The 19,668-nt window shown below is 43.6% G+C and overlaps 1 protein-coding gene across 2 annotated transcripts in view; it reads right to left on the bottom strand.

Annotated features, from left to right (window-relative positions):
- Positions 1 to 3,505: 3,505 nt before the first annotated feature.
- LOC121003105 (canalicular multispecific organic anion transporter 1-like) overlaps positions 3,506 to 19,668 on the bottom strand; it is a 56,960-nt gene continuing 40,797 nt past the window's right edge. For both annotated transcript variants that reach the window (XM_040434683.1, XM_040434684.1), the window contains 6 exons: positions 18,397 to 18,498; positions 17,525 to 17,668; positions 14,985 to 15,143; positions 6,536 to 6,702; positions 5,508 to 5,702; positions 3,506 to 3,799 (listed from right to left, as the gene is read on the bottom strand). In XM_040434683.1, coding sequence (XP_040290617.1) covers positions 3,670 to 3,799; positions 5,508 to 5,702; positions 6,536 to 6,702; positions 14,985 to 15,143; positions 17,525 to 17,668; positions 18,397 to 18,498 — 897 coding nt within the window. In that variant the 3' untranslated portion in view covers positions 3,506 to 3,669. The remainder of the gene's footprint in view (positions 3,800 to 5,507; positions 5,703 to 6,535; positions 6,703 to 14,984; positions 15,144 to 17,524; positions 17,669 to 18,396; positions 18,499 to 19,668) is intronic.

Below are 19,668 nucleotides of genomic sequence, written 5' to 3'. Positions count from 1 at the left end.
ATTTTGTGTATTTTGTTTTATACTGTTGTGTATTTTATTATTTTTTCCTGGAAGCAGGAGAGGAGGAGGATACTTTGCGGGGGGGGATTGGGGGGGATCCTGCTCATTTCTAGAGGCTGTGGTTCAGTGAGGAAAATAAAGTTTGATTCTATTGTGCAATGCTATAACGGAACCAATAAACCTCAGCTATGTTGATGACGTTGTGCGTTTGTATTATTTGGTCAGCTTAGGCCTGTTTCACACGTTGTGGCATAGAATAACGGAAATCGGACGGACAAAAAAAAATGCTGCATGCAGTGGTATTTGCCTGGTCAGCCTGACAGCATCCGGCAATGCCAGATATGGCAGGCTGAACAGCCTGCCGGATCGGCAAATATGAAACAAACCTTAGAAGATCATTCAGGAGAGGACAGAAACCAAATGGTGCAAAATTTTTAATAAACTGTTGCAAAAAAGTGTTGTTCAGCCATAAATACATGCATATTAAAGTTACAAAAATTGCCGTCCAAGGGAAATGGTCACCTGGTTTGGGGCCACTAGACCATCAGCATACCATTATGCAGCTGGGGTTTAGGGTCCCAAACCTACCCATGGAAAACCTACTTGCCCCCACAAAAGAAAGTAAATGAAGTTCAAACTTAGGCGAGAATTCCATTAACGGAATATAACAGTTTTAGGATGGAATGCAAAACGGAATCCTTTAAGAGGTATTCCGTTTTGCTCTGTCCTAATAAGTCTATGGGGATACAACGGTTCAGTTTGTTTCTGTTTATACATGACGGAATAAATAGTCCTGTCAAGTTATAACGGAACCTATAATGGAATTCCGTAACGCCAATGCGAACCCGCCCTTACTAGGAAAGGTTCCAGGACTTTAGGTGCATGAGCTTTGCTCTGATGAATCTTTGCTTGAGGTGTAGTGAAGCTATGTATAACGTCCCTGTTATTATTGGCGTAGTGTGCTTGCGTCTGATGCTGCTGGAAAAGAGTCCTGGACTCTTCCAGTAATTTTTTATTTCATTTACTATTCCTTGTGGGGCTGGGTGGGTTTGCTATGTACAGGCTTGGAACCCTAAACCACAGCTGCATAAAAGCATTGCTAGTGGTTTAGGGGCCCCAAACCAGGTTCCCTTTAAGAGAACAAACAGAAATAAGATAATGAGCATAACCGCCCCCCAACACAGGAGCAGGGGGCTATTTCCTTGCTGCTGTGGTAGCACTAAAGTCATCGGATTTGGACAATTTCATTTTATTAGACGGGGCCTCCGATGGTAATCCAGCAACAAGTGTTCAGTTTGCCTGCAGTGCCTCTACAGGAAAAGTGAAGCATTACACCTTTCCAACTGAAATCAGTGAGCTGCCTGTTTAATGCATGGCTACAGGGCCGCTGATAGAAATCATGGGGCCCCGTACAGCATACATGACGGGGCCCCCTTCAGCTCCACCCCCTGATCCCTCCTTCAGCCACACCCCTGGCCCCGCCCTTGGCCCCTCCCCAGACGCCGCCTTGAAACAACATGCAGATTTGTCTACAATTGATATTTATTTTTCTCCAGCCAGTTATAAGTTTTATTATCCAAAATAACACAGACGCTGACCCCCACCTGACCCCCACCTGACAGAGACGCTGACCCCCCTGACTCCTACAGTAAGCGTCCTACTTCCTGCACTACTCACACACCCCCTCCCCACAGCTCGGTTCAAACCCGTCCTCCTTACCTCTGTCCCGACTCCCCGCCTGCGCCATCCACCTGCAGCCCGCTCCATGGTGTAAGACTGCACCTCCATCATCCATGCTCCCATCTCTTAGAACAGAGTTGCCCTGCCCCTCTGCCGCCGAGGGACACAGAGCAGAGAGACAGGCGGAGGGGAAGACCGCAGCTCTTGCGGCTCACACTCTGATTGTCTCCCGCCACCATGGTCCGTATTTCCCGTCGCGCTGTGATTGGGCATATAGCGGTCATGTGCGGAGGCGGGACTTCTAGACGATCCCAGACAGGCCAGCCCCACGCAGCACATGACCCCCATGAGAAAAAAAACAGCCGACAAGCTGGCCGGGACTTGATTCTGCAGAGCAGACTGAGCAGAGCAGAGGAGCGGGCGCGGGAGAGAGAAGAGAAGAGATACTCTTCCGCGCCCGAAACAGAGGAAATAGTCCCTACCTGCTGCCACATACAAACGGAGCAAGCAGGCAGGTACTGAGCGGCGATTTAAAAAAAAAAAAAAAAAAACGTAGAAAGCAGGGGGGGGGGTACGACGGCGTTTGACTAGCGGTCAGGGCTGTGGAGGTTTTTTTTTTTTTTTTTAAAACATTAATTGGTTATGTCGAGGCTGCCCGGGCCCCCCTGCCAGCCGGGCCCGGTACAACTGGGCCAGCTGTACTGGCCTATCAGCGGCCCTGCATGGCTATAACAGGTCCTCCAGAGCAAGAGAGATGCTTCTTGCAGTTAATAGATGAGGGTCCTAAACTGGACAATCCCTTTAAATGATCTGTCTGGTGACAAAATTACTTTAAATTCTAGACTATGGCTGTTTAGTGACCGTTTGGAGATCACCGATATAAGAGATGGTGGTGCCAAGTCAAATACCCATGTGCAGATAGCTGTTTTAAGGTGCTTGCCCCCTCATCAGTATAGAGCTGGATTCTGGCTGGCTGGGTGCAATGCCTTAGATGCAGTTTAGGTGCGGTGCTGGGTCTCCTTAAAGGGCTGTTTTCTATTATTGGCTATTTTCCATTGTCATGTCCCAAGGCTTGTTAGAAGGCTGGATTTTGACTCTTAGGGAGACACTTCCACAAGGTGGCGCTAGTGAGATTTTTTTTTTGGGGGGGGGGGGGGAGATTCCTCTTTGTATATTATTTTCCCATAGAGTACTGCCTCCATACACAGCAGGAAACCTGCCTTAGGCTACTTTCACACTTGCGTTGTTTTCCGGTATTGAGATCCAGCAGAGGATCTCAATACCAAATAATTTTTTTTTTCCGTTAGTCCTTATTCATTCTGAATGGAAGAGATCCGATGCATCAGGATGTCAGTTTCGGCAGCATTTCGTTTTGCGACCGGAAACAAAACCACTGCAACCTGCGGTTTTGTGTCTGGTCAAGAAAACGGATCCGGCACTGAAACCAATGTAGGTCAATGGTGACAGATCAGTTTTTTTAAGAGCCTAAAAAAAAAAAATTGGATCTGTCACCCATTGACTTTCAATGTATTTAGTGACTAATCCGTTTTTTTCCCGTTTTTTGATTTCACACCCAACCGCGTCCTCACGGAACGGATGCATCCTGATGTGCAAAATCAAAACGGGTCTGTTTAATTCTGGTATTGAGATCCTCAATACCGGAATTAACACCACAAGTGTGAAAGTGGCCTAAGCTGCATCCAAGGCATCTCACTCAGCCAGAATCCTACTCCATACTGATGAGGGGCAAGTACCCCAAAACAGCTGTCTACGGATGGATATCTGGCTTGGCAATTTTCCCTTGTCATGTCCCAAGGATTGTTAAAAAGGAGCCACTTCCACTTCCTTGGGCGATACCTCTTTGCAATCAACGTTCCCAAAGTTCACAGTGCTTCATGACTTGTCTTGGGTTGGCTGTAGTCGATGCTCAGAGAGTCTTAAGAGAGTCCGTGCCGAGGTCTCATCACACACATCTAGATCCTTCAGATCTCACAGTGATGTGATGTTGGTGCTTTCAATACCAGCATCTCTGGCCATAGAGGCAAAGTGTCCTTTTCTCACCAGGAGGTCATTCGGACTTCCATATTCTATTATCTTTCCCGAGTCCAACACCATGACCCTGCAAACGAAAAAGACAAAAATACTATGAATTCCTGCAACTGATATGGATTATATAGGACTGGTCGGCACTGAACAGACACATCCATCACAGCAGAGCTGAACTCCCTGATTACAATGATCTCTACAGGGCTGTATTTTTCAGTTTTTGTAACGTGAACAAGGCAATGGCCTATCTACCATACGCAGGGGTAGACTTGGAACTGAAAGTGGCCCCATTTTGAAGTCTGATCCAAACTGATGGAAGGCAGAGCCAGCAACACCATATTGTGGCACATTATACCACCCCAACAGAGCCAAATACCACAGCCCATCACAAAATACATCCCCAAAAACTTCCACTGTGAGGAGGACTCAGGCTCCCCCTGGGCATCGACCCACCAGGAAATTTGCCTGTAAGGTCTGTGGCCAATCCGCCCCTGACCATACAGGCAGGACAAACACCTGCTTTGGTAGGAGGGGGACCCAGTGGTGAACGGCTTCCTCCATTTGTTGTGTAGCTGAATGCAGCTCTTGAGGAGAAAGTGCTGTATCCTGTGAATGACTTATCCTGAGTCACAGCCCATTCTCCACCATTAAAGTTACTCAAAGGCCACATGTCACCTGGTTTGAGGCCACTAAACCAAAGTTCTGAGCTGGGGTTTAGCATCCCCCAGTCTGCCAATGACAAACCCATTCATCCCTGTAAATAGTACCGCAAATGAAATTCAAATTGAAGAGGAGTCCAGGACTCTTGTCCAGCTGCATTGGGCCCATTCGCACAGTGCTGAGGACAATACACCTCACTTCACTGCGTGCTGCACTGCACATGGGCAGTGAAGTCAGGTATACACAGTCCTCTGCTTCATCACTGTAGGCCATAAATATCAGATTACTGGGGGGGGGCGGGGGTCTCAATCTTGCGAGTGCTGTGGCTTCTTGATAGTTTACATCAGTCCATCTACCTCAGGCATCCTCAAACTGCGGTCCTCCAGCTGTTGTAAAACTACAACTCCCACAATGCCCTGCTTTAGGCTAATACCTGTAGGCTGTTCGGGCATGCTGGGAGTTGTAGTTTTGCAACAGCTGGAGGGCCGCAGTTTGAGGATGCCTGATCTACCTGCACAAGTCTAAATACATCTCCTCCACACAGCTCTAAACCTTCTGTTTCCCCTCACATACTGTAGTATATTAAAAAACTGTCTTCCTGCAGACACCAGTAGGGGGAGCTCAGTATTTAGGAATTTATATTGCTGCTAACTGCACTCAATGGAAGTTGTAAGAATCTCTTTGCACTTAGGTTCAAGGAATTTACTTGAAGCCACCACTTGAAGAAGGAGTTCAGCCCAGGGCACCATCTCACCCTGGGCCACCATAGCAGTCACATGGTCTGCCTTCATGGTAGTTATGCCACTTGCCACAGCCATTCGGTGGGAAGCCAAGAGTCCAACCTCAAGGGTGTTGTAGAGAGAGTACTGAAGATAGGCCATCAGTATTCTGATTCTGGAAAACCCCTGTAACCACTAGAGGGAGCTCATTGTATACGAACTTCTGAGTTGTCTGACAAATTGTGTGGGATGTCTATACATTTGCAGAGTGGCATTTTGCTTTGTCCACCATGGACATCAACATGTCTGAAAACCCAAAATAAAAGTCATGCCCTCGACTATGTTCTAGGTTCATTTTGACTCTGTGCCTAAGGAGAAGGGGGTGATGAGCATTGTCCTCACTTGTTACTGTCCATGATGGTGTGCAGCCGATGTGCAATGGTCAACACTGTGCAGTCTGCAAATTCGCTGCGTATGGTCCTCTGGATTAAATTATCCGTCTCCAGATCCACGGCGGCCGTCGCTTCATCCATAATGAGGATCTTGGATTTGCGAAGTAGCGCTCGAGCCAGACACACCAGCTGCCTCTGCCCGACACTGCACACAACAACATTTGTGAGGGAAATGCAAGACAATGCGAATCCTCAATCAGTAATAACAACTTGTACAAAATGATAATGTAAATGAATACTCCATGAAAAAAAACGATACGTTGTATTGCACATAGTGCAGGGCCCGAGGGGCAGTGCCAGACACCAAATAGAGAATCCTTGTGTCATGCTCTGCCCCCTCAGGACTTGAACTATGGATAATAACAGTATTAGGCTACTTTCACACTTGCGTTAAAATTTTCCAGTATTGAATGCCGTCCTAGGGGCTCAATACCAGAAAAAAAAACTGATCAGTTTTATCCTAATGCATTCTGAATGGAGAGCAATCCGTTCAGGATGTCTTCAGTTCAGTCACTGTACAGTTTTTGTATGGAGAATACACCGCAGCATAGTTTCTTCGTCCAAAATTCCGGAACACTTGCTGGAATTCCGGATCCGGCATTATTTTACATTGAAATGCATTAACGCCGGATCCCCCCCCCCCCAAGTGTTCCGGCAAAACGGATGAAGATAAACACAGAATCCATTTTTCCGGATGACATCTGGAGAGTTGGATCCGGTATTGCAATGCAATTGTAAGACGGATCCGCATCCGTCTACAAATGCTGTCCGTTTGCCTACAGATTGCCGGAATCCAGCAACACAAGTGTGAAAGTCCTGTCTGGTGTGTAACTAAGAAATCTGCTTCATCTCATTGTGCCATAAGCAACATTCAGACAGGAGTTTAGGCAAAATATGTCTCAGGATTTCTCCATGTCAGAAGGAGCCTGCTGTGATTAACACAAGACAGGAGACTCCTCAGTGCGGCTGTGCTCTTACCTTAGGTTCTCTCCTCCTTCACTTACTTCGTAGAAGAGCTTTTCCTGCAGCTCTTCTACATATGGCTTGAGGTGAGAGAGTTCAAGAGCTTTCCAGACTTCTTCATCCGTGTACTGATCGAACGGGTCCAAATTCATCCTCAGTGTCCCAGAGAACAGCACCGGGTCCTACAGAAGGAAAAGTAAACTAAGTGAAAGGCCAACGGACTGCAAGGCAGTGATATAATTTGCATTACAGCAGCCAAACTGCTGTTGTAACCTGCCACGTGTACCCGAATATGCATGTCAAGGATGTCCATTTGCCTTCAAAATGATGTAATATTTTGTTACCTCCCATCTATCCCTGTAAATAATGTTGTCACAGATGTTACCGTCTCCTTATCGCTCCATATAAATTATGTAAGCACATATAGTACTGCCTCCTTGTCTCACATGAAACAATATTTCCTCACTGCCTCCCTATGATTGATGTAGCCACACACAGCACTGCCTCCTTGTGAATAATGGAGGCACCTACAGTACTCTCTCCTTGCTTCTCCCTGTAAATGTTGAGGACACAGACAGTACTCATTCCTTGTCTCTTCGTATAAATGCTGAAGGCACAAACAGTATTTACTCCAGTCCTTCTCTATGACTGACATAGGCACATATAGTGCTTCCGCTAGGTTTCTACATGCCAATGATATAGGCACTAACAGTATTTCCTTACTACCTCCAGCGATGGACTGGCCATCGGGAGTACCGGGAGAATCATGGGCCGGCCAGGGCCGCCATCAGGGGGGTAAAGCCGATACCCCAGTAAGGGGCCCGGACCCCGGGGGGGCCCGGCCGGTCCCGAGCCATTTTAATTTTTTTGCTGTCAGTGTGTTAACTAAGTTTAAAATCAGCGCTCATCTCTTTACTATCTTACACTGACTCAGCTCCAGTAACAGCAGGCAGTGTGGGGGCGGCGCTCACTCACTGACGTCACACGCCTGCTCCTCCCACTAGGCGGCGCAGGCGCGTGACGTCAGTGAGTGAGCGCTGCCGCCCGCACTTGTTACTGGAGGCTGGAGGCGGGAGCTGAATGTAAGGTAGTAAAGAGATGAGCGCTGTGTTAAAAAAAATTAAAGTTACTGTCTGCAGCCTGCAGCCAGGATACCGATTTATTAATGTATACTACTGTGAGTGGCGGGGAGGGGGATCTATGGATGACGGCACTGTTATAGGGAGGGGGAGATCTGTGGATGGCACTTATGGGGGGGGGTCTGTCATGTGGATGACACTTATGGGGGGGGGGGGATCTGTGGATGGCACCATTATGGAGGGGGATCTGTGGATGACACTTATGGAGGGGGATCTGTGGATGGCACCGTTATGGAAGGGGATCTGTGGATGGCACCCTTATGGAGGGGTATCTGTGGATGATACATACCGTATATAACATCTTATGCTATATGTGTCATCCACAGATCCACCCCATGACAATGTCATCCACAGATCCCCCTCCATAACAGTGTTCTGTGGATGACACTATTATGGGGGGGATCTGTGGATGACACTATTATGGGGGGGATCTGTGGATGACACTGTTATGGGGGGGATCTGTGGATGAGCATTTTTTTTTTTTCTAAATTAAGAGTAAAAATAAAAAACCTGTTTATACTTACAGTGGAATGTTTTTACTTATGTTTTTTTTTTGAGTGTGTTTGGGAAAAATAAAGTGGGCCGGTCTGGCTGAAGTCCAGGGCCACTTTATTGTCCCAGTCCATCCCTGACTACCTCCCTGTCTCTCCTTGTAAATAATGTAGGCACATATAGTACTGCCTTCTTGTTTCTCCATGTGACTGGTTTAGACACAGACAGCACTTTTTCTCTCTAAGTCAATGATGTAAACACAGATCGTATTGCCTTTCTATTTATTCATGTAAATGATGTCAGCACAGATAGTACTGCCTACCTGTCTCTTCTTGTAAATGATCTAGGCACAGATAGTGCTGCCTTCCTGTCTATTCCTATAAATGTAGGTAAAGATAGTACTCCCTCCCTGTAAATGATGAAGGCACAGATAGTACGACCTTCCAGTCTCTGTAAATGATAGTCACAGGCAGTACTACCTTTCGGTCTATTCCTGTAAATGATGAAGGCACAGATAGTACTGCCTCCCTGTAAATGATAGTCACAGACAGTACTGCCGTCCTGTCTATTCCTATAAATGATGAAGGCACAGATAGTACTGCCTCCTTTTCAATGATGTAGGCCCAGATGATACTGTCTTCCAATTCCTATGAATTATTTAAGCAAATCAAATAGATACAACTAGCACCTGTAAATAATAGTAGCTGCAGATAGTGCTGTGGATGGAGATAGGACGATCACATTTACACAGCACACGTGCAACTATATGCCCCTATTATTGCCTAGATTACTGGATTATTTTTGTCGCACATACCACATTGTTTATTGAGAGGCAGATTTGTTTCATAGTGCCCTCGAATATGACTCCGCAATAGTGTTGATCGAGCACCCAAGCACAATGGAAGTCAATGGGAGAACCCAAGCATTAAACCAGGCACCCCCTGCTTTGAAAAGAAGAGGGTGTCTGGTTAAGGCTACATGCACACGACCGTGCTGTTTTTTGCGGTCTGCAAAAAACGGAAGCCGCCGTGGGCCTTCCGCAATTTGCGGAACGAAACGGGCGGCCATTGATATAACTGCCTATTCTTGTCCGTTTTGCGGACAAGAATAGGACAGGTTATATTTTTTTTGCGGGGCCGCGGAACGGATGCGGACAGCACACGGAGTGCTGTCCGCATCTTTTGCGGCCCCATTGAACAACGGCCGTGTGCATGAGGCCTTACATAAAAAGGTTAAAAATTGATGGCAACACCATCAACATGGTTTGGAAACAGCACTGGGAGGACATCTGGATGCATCTTGGACTCCTAATACCTATGACATACAATAGACAACCATACAAAAGCTATACAGTTGCAAGAAAAAGTATGTGAACCCTTTGGAATGATATGGATTTCTGCACAAATTGGTCATAAAATGTGATCTGATCTTCATCTAAGTCACAACAATAGACAATCACAGTCTGCTTAAACTAATAACACACAAATAATTAAATGTTACCATGTTTTTATTGAACACACCATGTAAACATTCACAGTGCAGGAGGAAAAAGTAAGTGAACCCCCAGACTAATGACATCTCCAAGAGCTAATTGGAGTGAGGTGTCAGCCAACTGGAGTCCAATCAATGAGATGAGATTGGAGGTGTTGGTTACAGCTGCCCTGCCCTATAAAAAAAACACACACCAGTTCTGGGTTTGCTTTTCACAAGAAGTGTTGCCTGATGTGAATGATGCCTCGCACAAAAGAGCTCTCAGAAGACCTATGATTAAGAATTGTTGACTTGCATAAAGCTGGAAAGGGTCATAAAAGTATCTCCAAATGCCTTGCTGTTCATCAGTCCACGGTAAGACAAATTGTCTATAAATGGATAAAGTTCAGCATTGCTGCTACTCTCCCTAGGAGTGGCCGTCCTGTAAAGATGACTGCAAGAGCACAGCGCAGACTGCTCAATGAGGTGAAGAAGAATCCTAGAGTGTCAGCTAAAGATTACAAATGTCTCTAGCATATGCTAACATCCCTGTAAGCGAATCTACGATACATAAAACACTAAACAAGAATGGATTTCATGGGAGGATACCACAGAGGAAGCCACTGCTGTCCAAAAAAAAACATTGCTGCATGTTTACAGTTTGCACAAGAGCACCTGGATGTTCCACAGCAGTACTGGCAAAATATTCTGTGGACAGATGAAACCAAAGTTGAGTTGTTTGGAAGAAACACACAACACTATGTGTGGAGAAAAAGAGGCACAGCACACTAACATCAAAACCTCATGCTAACTGTGAAGTATGGTGGTGCGGGCATCATGGTTTGGGGCTGCTTTGCTGCGTCAGGGCCTGGACGGATTGCTATCATCGAAGGAAAAATTAATTCCAAGGTTTATCAAGACATTTTGCAGGAGAACTTAAGGCCATCTGTTCACCAGCTGAAGCTCAACAGAAGATGCGTGTTGCACCAGGACAACGACCCAAAGCATAGAAGTAAATCAACAACAGAATGGCTTAAACAGACGAAAATACGCCTTCTGGAGTGGCCCAGTCAGAGTCCTGACCTCAACCTGATTGAGATGCTGTGGCATGACCTCAAGAAAGCGATTCACACCAGACATCCCAAGAATATTGCTGAACTGAAACAGTTCTGTAAAGAAGAATGGTCAAGAATTACTCCTGACCGTTGTGCACGTCTGGTCTGCAACTACAGGAAACGTTTAGTTGAAGTTATTGCTGCCAAAGGAGGTTCAACCAGTTATTAAATCCAAGGGTTCACATACTGTTTCCACCTGCACTGTGAATGTTTACATGGTGTGTTCAATAAAAACATGGTAACATTTAATTCTTTGTGTGTTATTAGTTTAAGCAGACTGTGATTGTCTATTGTTGTGACTTAGATGAAGATCAGATCACATTTTATGACTAATTTGTGCAGAAATCCATATCATTCCAAAGGGTTCACATACTTTTTCTTGCAACTGTATGCCAAAAGCCAGGTATGTGCTAGCCAACAATCCATCCATTAGACAGATACAGTCAGTACACCTTACAATGGCAGCCTTGTGCACTATGAGACATTCAAAACCAGCTCTCATCTGACAGTCAGTAAGCCTCAAAATTGCTTCATATCTATTGGATGGCTTGGGTGGACCTGCACACCTAGATCATTTTCATTATGGTGACAAAGTTTTCTGATTGTCCTAACATAATATTCAATAACCTTTCTATACAGTTTTGTCATGTAAACTCATTTGCATAAACATGGGCATATGGGAAAGACATGCAAATGAGCAGAATCTGCCTTGTTTTTCAGCTGAAAAACCATTTGCATGGAAAATTTGCGATAAAAATTTGCTATTACAATATTCGCGATCTAGACTACTCATGAACAGCGCCATCTATTTTATTCATAGTCTTGTCATAAGACTATGAAACCAATAACATATAAAGCATCATCAACCCTTACATAAAGACGCACAACCATAAGACTACACGACAATAAATCCACATGAACTCCGAAATGAGACACTGTACACCTCCAGGAATACCTATAATAAAAAGAAAACTTTAAACCACATCACCTGTATAGAAGGGGGGAGGGAAATGTTTAGGGAAAGGATTATTGCACTGTTTATATGTGTTTTATCTTTGTTTTCACTGCACATATCTGTAAAAAAGGAATATGCCCTGTAATTTGAGCCAATATGTACCTTTGAATGTAAATGTGCAAATGATATCAAAACCTAAAAATGTATATAAAAAAAAAGGACTCTGAAACCAATAGATGGCACTGTTCCCGAGTCATGAACAGCGCCATCTATTGGATTCATAGTCTTGTGCTGGTGCTGTTGATCGCGGATATTCTAATCGCGAATTTTTATCGCAAATGGTGTTTCAGCTGAAAAACAAGCAGATTCGGCTAATTTGCATATGCCCACAATTATGCAAATTAGTTTACATGACAAAACTGTATAGAAAGGTTATTGAATATTATGTTAGGACAATCAGAAAACGTTGTCACCCTAATGATAATGATCTAGGTGCGCAGGTCCACCCAAGCTATCCAACAGTTATGAAGCAACTTTGAGGCTTACTGGCTCTCAGTCAGATGAGAGCTGGTTTGGAATATCTCATAGTGCACAAGGCTGCCATTGTAAGGTATGCTGACTGTATCTGTCTGATGGATAGATTGTTGGCTTGCACATACCCAGCTTTTGGCATACAGCCTTTGTGTGGTTGTCTATTGTATGTCATAGGTAATGGGAGTCCAAGATGCATCCAGATGTCCTCCCCATGCTGTTTTTGAACCATTTTGGTGGTGTTTCCATCAATTTCTAACCTTTTTCTGTGAACCAGACTTACTGCTCAGGTCTTCCATTGATTTTGTTTTCAATTGTGCTCGAGCATACACAGTATTCGGCTGAACACCAATGTGCCGAGCATAGCGATGCTTGAGCCAAACTGCTGTCCGGCCGAGCATGCTCGCTCAACACTACTCAGCAACACTCATTGTATCCAGCAGAGGATCGATGCAGTGTTCAAAGGCAAAGAAAGTGACATACTAGTTTTTATATATATCTTCCTATAGCTGATAAGAACACAGAAACATTTGATAAATTCTTTTAAAAATCCATTCAGTTCCCTTTTCCTAAAACAAAGTTACCCCTAGTGTCGGAGGTGCACATCAAAGCAGGCACATCATATTTCTGGCATCGTAATTAGAGATGAGCGAATTTCATATTTTGAAATTCGTTCACACTTCGTTTGTTGGTTAAAGGTGAATTGCGTTAGTCCTCTCCTGCATAACTGAAACAGGATGGATCCGTTATGCAGCCCATAGACTTCTATCATGACGTAATGAATAAAGGAATGCCTCTAAAGGCATTCCGTTATGCATTCCGTCATAGAATTGCGTTATGGTGCGTGGTAACGACTCCATAACGCAATTCACCTTTAACCAACAAAGTGTGAACCAATTTCATAAGCGGAAATTCGCTCATCTCGAATCGTAATCATTTCCAGCTCACAGAACAATGGATGTTTGTTGTAACACATGTTGAAACGTTGCCAACATCAAACAATATTCCAAATACTATGTGTCAGCGATGTAATCCTTATATATTAGATATAAGTTAGTAGATATAAGTATTAAGCCACCTGTGAAATTTAATTTTAAAAGGTAAATCTTGCCAGGAAATCTCAATCATCAAGAAAGTGGAGAAACGCAAATGTAATTTTTCGCTGAGTAATCAGTCGCCACTCACTATGGCTTTAGGTGTGTAACTGCTGCCACCTAGTGTTAGGTTTGATAAGTGCAAACTGAAAAGTGCCACACTGTGACTTTACATCACTGTGGGCCAATCTCATCATTTTCAGTGGGATCTGCTGATGGTTTAATGTACATGAGCTCTCTGAATCCGGTATACATCTGTTATGGGGCACAGAGGTGTATGTTCGAGCTCTCTTGGCCCATTGATAAATCTGTACCAGGGATCCCACCTACCATGTGCCATTTATAACTAGTTTTGAGTGAAGCGAGCTTTGGACCCTAGATTAGTCTCCGTACAGTATTCAAATGTATGGGCTCCGGCGAGGTGAAATGAGTTATCACCAAAATCTCGCATTATTAAAGGCCATGTACACCTTCGGAAGCAATTTTTATGATTGCATTTTACTCGTTTTTGGCTAAAAATCATATTTTCAATTGGCCTTTATTAAAGATATTGAGCAGTTCTGTCACAAAGGGTTAACTGTTTTTCTAACTGTGTGACGAACTTTCACTTTGAGCCAGTCATCTAATAAACCTTATTGTCTAATGTACAAAGGGGTCATCAACACTTATTTAAGCCACATTCTTATCAGTAAGGGCTCATGCACACGAATGTATTCATTTCAATGGGTCCACAAAAAAATGGAAGTTACTCTGTGTGCATTCTGTTTCCATATGTCTGCATGGTCGTTCCACAAAAAAATAGAACATGTCCTATTATTGTCCACATTACGGACAAGGATAGTACTGTTCTATTAGGGTCCAGCTGTTCTGTTCCGCAAAATACGGAATGAACACGAACATCATCCGTATTTTTTGCAGATTCGTGTTTTGTGGACCGCAAAATACATACGGTCATGTGCATGAACCCTAAGAATTGAGCTTTGATGGTTGTTTATAATGTCAGAGAGCACAGATATGGAGCCTGTCAGCTCCCCAACTGACGGAAAAGAGAGAAAATCTAAAGGCTTCTACTACAGCATCTCAGCTCTGTACAGAAAAATAGCTCCAAATGTTTAATAAAGACCAATTGAAAAAAAGATTTTTAGCTCAAAATGAGTACAATGCAATTTAAAAAAAATATGTCTTCATCTTCGCTATACTGTATACTAGTAATAATTCCAATCCAATTATCCTCTGTGATTAACACTGGGTTTATGCTCCTGGTGGAGATAGTGCTCATTATAGCAGCAAATTCCTACCCCATATCAAGGGGGGGGGGGCACTGATATCCACGTGGACCATCTACACAAGAATCCACAGAAGGATTTCCCTGAAATAGGGTATTAGTACCATTGAGACCACAGTCTAGTGTTTTGTAAAGACCGCTTAGCTTTTATTACTATTTTTTTATATATTTTTTATTCTAATAAATACATTTTTTATTCTAATAAATGTGTCTAATCTCCATTTGACTTCCTAATAATTGAGTGCCCTCCAATTTTCATTTACTTTTGTTCTTACGTTTTAAGGGCTTGGGGTGTTGCCCTTGGAGTGAGCACCATCTCATGGTAGCACATGCAGGTGAGCCACTGACATTTATTGTATTTTTAAAATTAAGTAGCGAATTACCTGAGGAATTATAGTCAGTTTGTTGCGTAGATCATGGAGGCCAATAGTGGCGATGTCCAGACCATCAATGATTATCTTCCCCCCTGCTGCCTCGATGATCCGGAAGAGGCAATTAGTAAGGGAAGATTTTCCAGCTCCCGTCCTTCCAACTATTCCAACCTGAGGGACAAAGTATTCCATTACAGATATCTCCATCTCAGCTCTACTTTAGTTATTTCATATCTTCCTCCCTTTCTCCACTATGTGCACAATTAGGCAAGTTGTATTTTTGAGGATTAATTTCATTATTGAACAACTACAGTGCTGTCCGTCAATCGAAAATGTTAATAAACCTCAAATCTGAATATTTAAGAAAGTATAAGTGAGGTTTTTTTTTTAGGAGAATATCTGTGCGTGCATAATTATTGAGAAACTCTTAGAAATATATCAGACATGCAGAGGGTCAGATAATTGTAACAAGCGTTCTTAGGAATGCTTGTTAGCGATGATCTGCCTGTGTAAAAATGCCACCAATTACACAATGAAAGAGCAAACGCTTGTTCATTGTGCAATCGCAATTTTTATGCATGCTAAAAAAAAAAAATCATTGTTTGCCGATGGGAGATCGTGGCATCTAATCATGCTCTTCTGCTGGTAAATGATTTTAAATGGGGACGAGAGATGGCATTAGCCATCACTCCATTCCATACTGTGGAGGAGATCGCTGCATGTAAAATGAACTCTACTGATGAGCAGGCGATTTTCGGGAAGGAACACTTCATCTGCCGGTCTAATACGACCCTTAGTTTGCAGAATTATTATGTAACTAGCTGAAAAAGGAGAATGTTTCCATCTCACTTTTTCACTATTTACATCTATTAAAAGGTGAGAATAATAAAGAAACAACTAAAATTTACAAAAAAAGATTTCTAACATAAAAAAAATCTGTGACAAATATAGCCCCCCTTCTTTTCAATACCAGTCATAAGCCTTCCATCCATGTCGTCTCAGTTTCTTAATCTGTTGACGATCGACTTTTCGTGCAGCAGCAACCACAGCCTCCCAGAGAGGTGGATGGTTTTCCTGCACCGTAAATCTCCTGTTTAAAAAGGGCCCAAAAGTTCTCTATAGGGTTTAAGTCAGGTGAGAAATGGGCCATGTCATTATTCTTTCATCTTTAAGGCTTTCACTGACTAGCAATGCAGCGATGGAGCATTGTTTTGCAGAAAAATCATGGTTTTCTTGACAGATGCAGACTTGGTCTTGTATCCCTGCTTGAAGAAAGTATAGTGTTTGGGAGTTGATTTTGAGTCCATCTTCAAAACGAAGAGGTCCAAGTAGCTCATCTTTACTAATACCAGCCCATAGCAGTACCCCATCTCCACCTTGCTGGCGTCGGAGTCAAAGTGTAGCTCTGTGCTCATTACTGATCCAGCCCCGGTCCCATCCGTCTGGTCCGGCAAGAGTCTCTCTCATCTCATCAGTTCATAAAATAATAATCTGTCTTCAGATATTTCTTGGCCCAATTTTGACGTCTTGTTCAGCGGTGGTTGGGTTTCAGGCTTCCATATCTTGGTTATATCTCTGAGCACTGAACACCTTGTACCTCTACACATTCCAGGGAGGTTGCAGTTTGTACTGTAAGGGTATTTTTAAGTACCGATTGGTTCTGTCCCCTTCAATTCTGTTTAATACTCTGTGCAATCGTTTACAAGTTTTCCTTGTAATGAAGTAGATTAGAGATAGTCCCCATCCCCCATTGTGCTGATAAGAACACATTCCTGAGTGATCTCAGAGACATGCGTGATGCACACTGGAGGAGGGGCTGATGAGAATAAGTGTGGTCTGCACTAACAAATTAATTGGGATTAGACCATAAACTTCATCCTTGGTAGGGTGTTAGTATTGTTTGCCCTATCTCTTGTGCACTCTGGGGTGTCGGTCATGTGATGGCCGAACGCATCCCTACCCCATATTTAGGCTAGTGATGATTATTTATTTTTTACTATTCTGAATGTGATTTCTCTGTTTTATCCTATATTTAATCACTTATTAAACATATTTATTCACTAAGCCTGCGTAAGCTTATTCTCAAATCTGTTGAATTTACTTTACGTTACACATTTCTAGAATCTTTAATTTGTGTCTTTTCTTCCACAGTTTTTGCGACCCTGTTGATTTGCAACAAAACATTTGATGGTTCTGTGATTACGCCCCAATATCTTAGCTATTTCAAGAGCGCTGCATCCCTCTGAAAGACTTATTTTGTGACTTTTAAGAGCAAGTTAAATCTCTTTTTTTTTTTAAAACAAGCTGCTTAATAATTATGCACACCTTGGTATAGGGTCTTATTATCCTTAGGCCTCACCCTCCCACATTACACACACACATACATCATCTGATATGCTTCAACCCAATAAGCTTTCAAGTTTATACAGCTTGGAGTTTTAAAATATGCATAAAAATTACAACATGGTCAAAATACTCTCACTTGCCTAATAATTGTGCACACAGCGTATATCCCATCTATCTCCCATCTCTTTTGTACAGTCACGTATTACCTTCTCCATACTGTCAACGGTGCATGAAATCCCATGTAGAACAAGGTCTAGTTCAGATCGGTAACGGGCCTTGTAGTCCACAAACTGCACAACGCCTCTATCTGGCCAGTTCTGTGGGGGGCGCTTCTGGGTCGTCCACTCTGCCTGATAGATGAACATAGCAAAAAGCAGAATATATACAGTGCTACAGAGAAAACATTACCATTCCACTATATCGTTACTATAGATACCTGATACATGAGAAATGTACTATATACATTATAAGTCTATGTCCTGCTGTGAAACTGCAGGACGTATAACTAATCATATAATGAATCTCATATACGGCATGTCCATCTGACCTATCACATAGTTAGCAACAAAATGTGGGACTTTTAAGCCCTGCCCCGAGCCCACCCTAAAATCCTCACCCACAATCTACCCACTCCCTTTGTGTCCTGGGCACAGCCCCTACCGTTTCCCAGGACTGTTGGACCCTATGCTATCACAGAGGACTTTCTGATGTTTTATCTGTAATCTACATGAACCCCGAGACATCTCTTGAAGGTACTGGGCCCTAATGCAAAATCCAAGAGGACCCCATGTACCACATGCTATTTACAATGCTGATGTCTAATTATGTGATAGGTCCCCTCAGGGACTAGGGCCTGGGTGGGACTGCTACCTCTGTACCCCTATAGCTTCAAGCCACTTGAGTGTGGTTCAGTGGGGTCACCATTGAGGGAGGAAGTAGCTAACTTCTCCTCAGTTTGAAGGATAACTGCAAGAAGAGAGGTAAGAAAGTATGTTGCGAGAAATAAGACTTCAAGGTAACCTATGTGACTGACTTTATCCACAGGTCTATGGCGTTGGCCGCTGCCCTCAAAACTTACTTCATTCTCTGCTTTAATGTACTCATCCACACGCTCAACAGCTACAATATTGGTCTCCAGCTCTGAAGTCATCCGCACCAACCAGTTCAGTGTCTGTGTGATCTGTACAATAAGAAAGCACCTTAAATAAAATATGGGATTACTGGTTTAATGTATGGTGTATGTACAATACAGAGGTGCAGAAAGAAGCTCCTGGTAGCTTAAGTTGACCGTAATCCCCTCTTCCCCTCTCTAAAGAGTGGAAAACCAGTCCAAGGATCAGGAGTCAGGACATACTCCTCCGCTCCCCCTTTATGAACAACTCTTGTGTTTGAATAGTTAAATAAATCCATATATTTATCTATTATAGAATGTACTAGAGGGCACTACATGGGAGAAATTGGTTTCCAGGGAAGAAATGAGCAAATCACAGGAGGGCAGAGGCTGATGTAAGACAGGATCTGGTGTGCTGTGTGCGTCAAACAGAACAGAGTACGTGCGCTGCGGAGCCTCAAGTCAGTGCGAGAAGCAAAAAAGCAGGTACCAGTGATGTGTGTATGCAGAGGAGTACAGCAGAAAGCAGTAGGCAGGTGGTCGTATTAATAGTATCGTTAACTAAGACATCTGATACTATGTTGTTATAATTATTACCACCATGGTGTATGAAGAACTGCACAGGCTGTTTAAAAGAGTCATGCACCTGAGCACCCCCCCCCCCCCCCCCCCGGTCAAATATCGAGGCAAAAAAAACAAAAACGCATTCAGTTTCTACAACATGCCTGCATTTATTGGGCATCTTCTTCCAGCAAAGGGAAACCCCCACATAAAAACTGAATGACAATTACAGAATAGAGTCTGAGCTTTTACTAATTATGACTTATCCTCAGCATAGGTCATCATCAATATCAGATCGGCAGGGGTCCAACACCCAGCACCCCCACCGATCAGCTGTATGAGGAGACATGCCATCTCCCTTCTCTTTTCCTGTCCCATAGACATACAGCGGAGAGCAGGAAGAGAGAAGGGAGACGGTACGTGCGTACCGCGTGAGCCGTCTACTCAAACTGATCGGCGGGGGTGACGGATGTTGGTCCCCCCCCCCCCCCCCAATCAGATATTGATGACCTATGGATAGGTCATCAGTATGAAACTCTCGGAAAACCTTTTTTAAGGTAATTCAAGTCTGCTGATGTGTTTTCCCTTTGCTGGAAGAAAAATGCAGCATAAATGCAGGTATATTGTTGCAAAAAACACATGCATTTGTGGCTTCACCCTTAGAGAAAATTGTGATCT

Source organism: Bufo bufo, chromosome 6 (assembly GCF_905171765.1).
Source record: "Bufo bufo chromosome 6, aBufBuf1.1, whole genome shotgun sequence".
Classification (NCBI taxonomy): Eukaryota; Metazoa; Chordata; class Amphibia; order Anura; family Bufonidae; genus Bufo; species Bufo bufo.
Note: the sequence above shows the minus strand (reverse complement) of the source record. Positions and strands in the feature narration are given on the sequence as shown.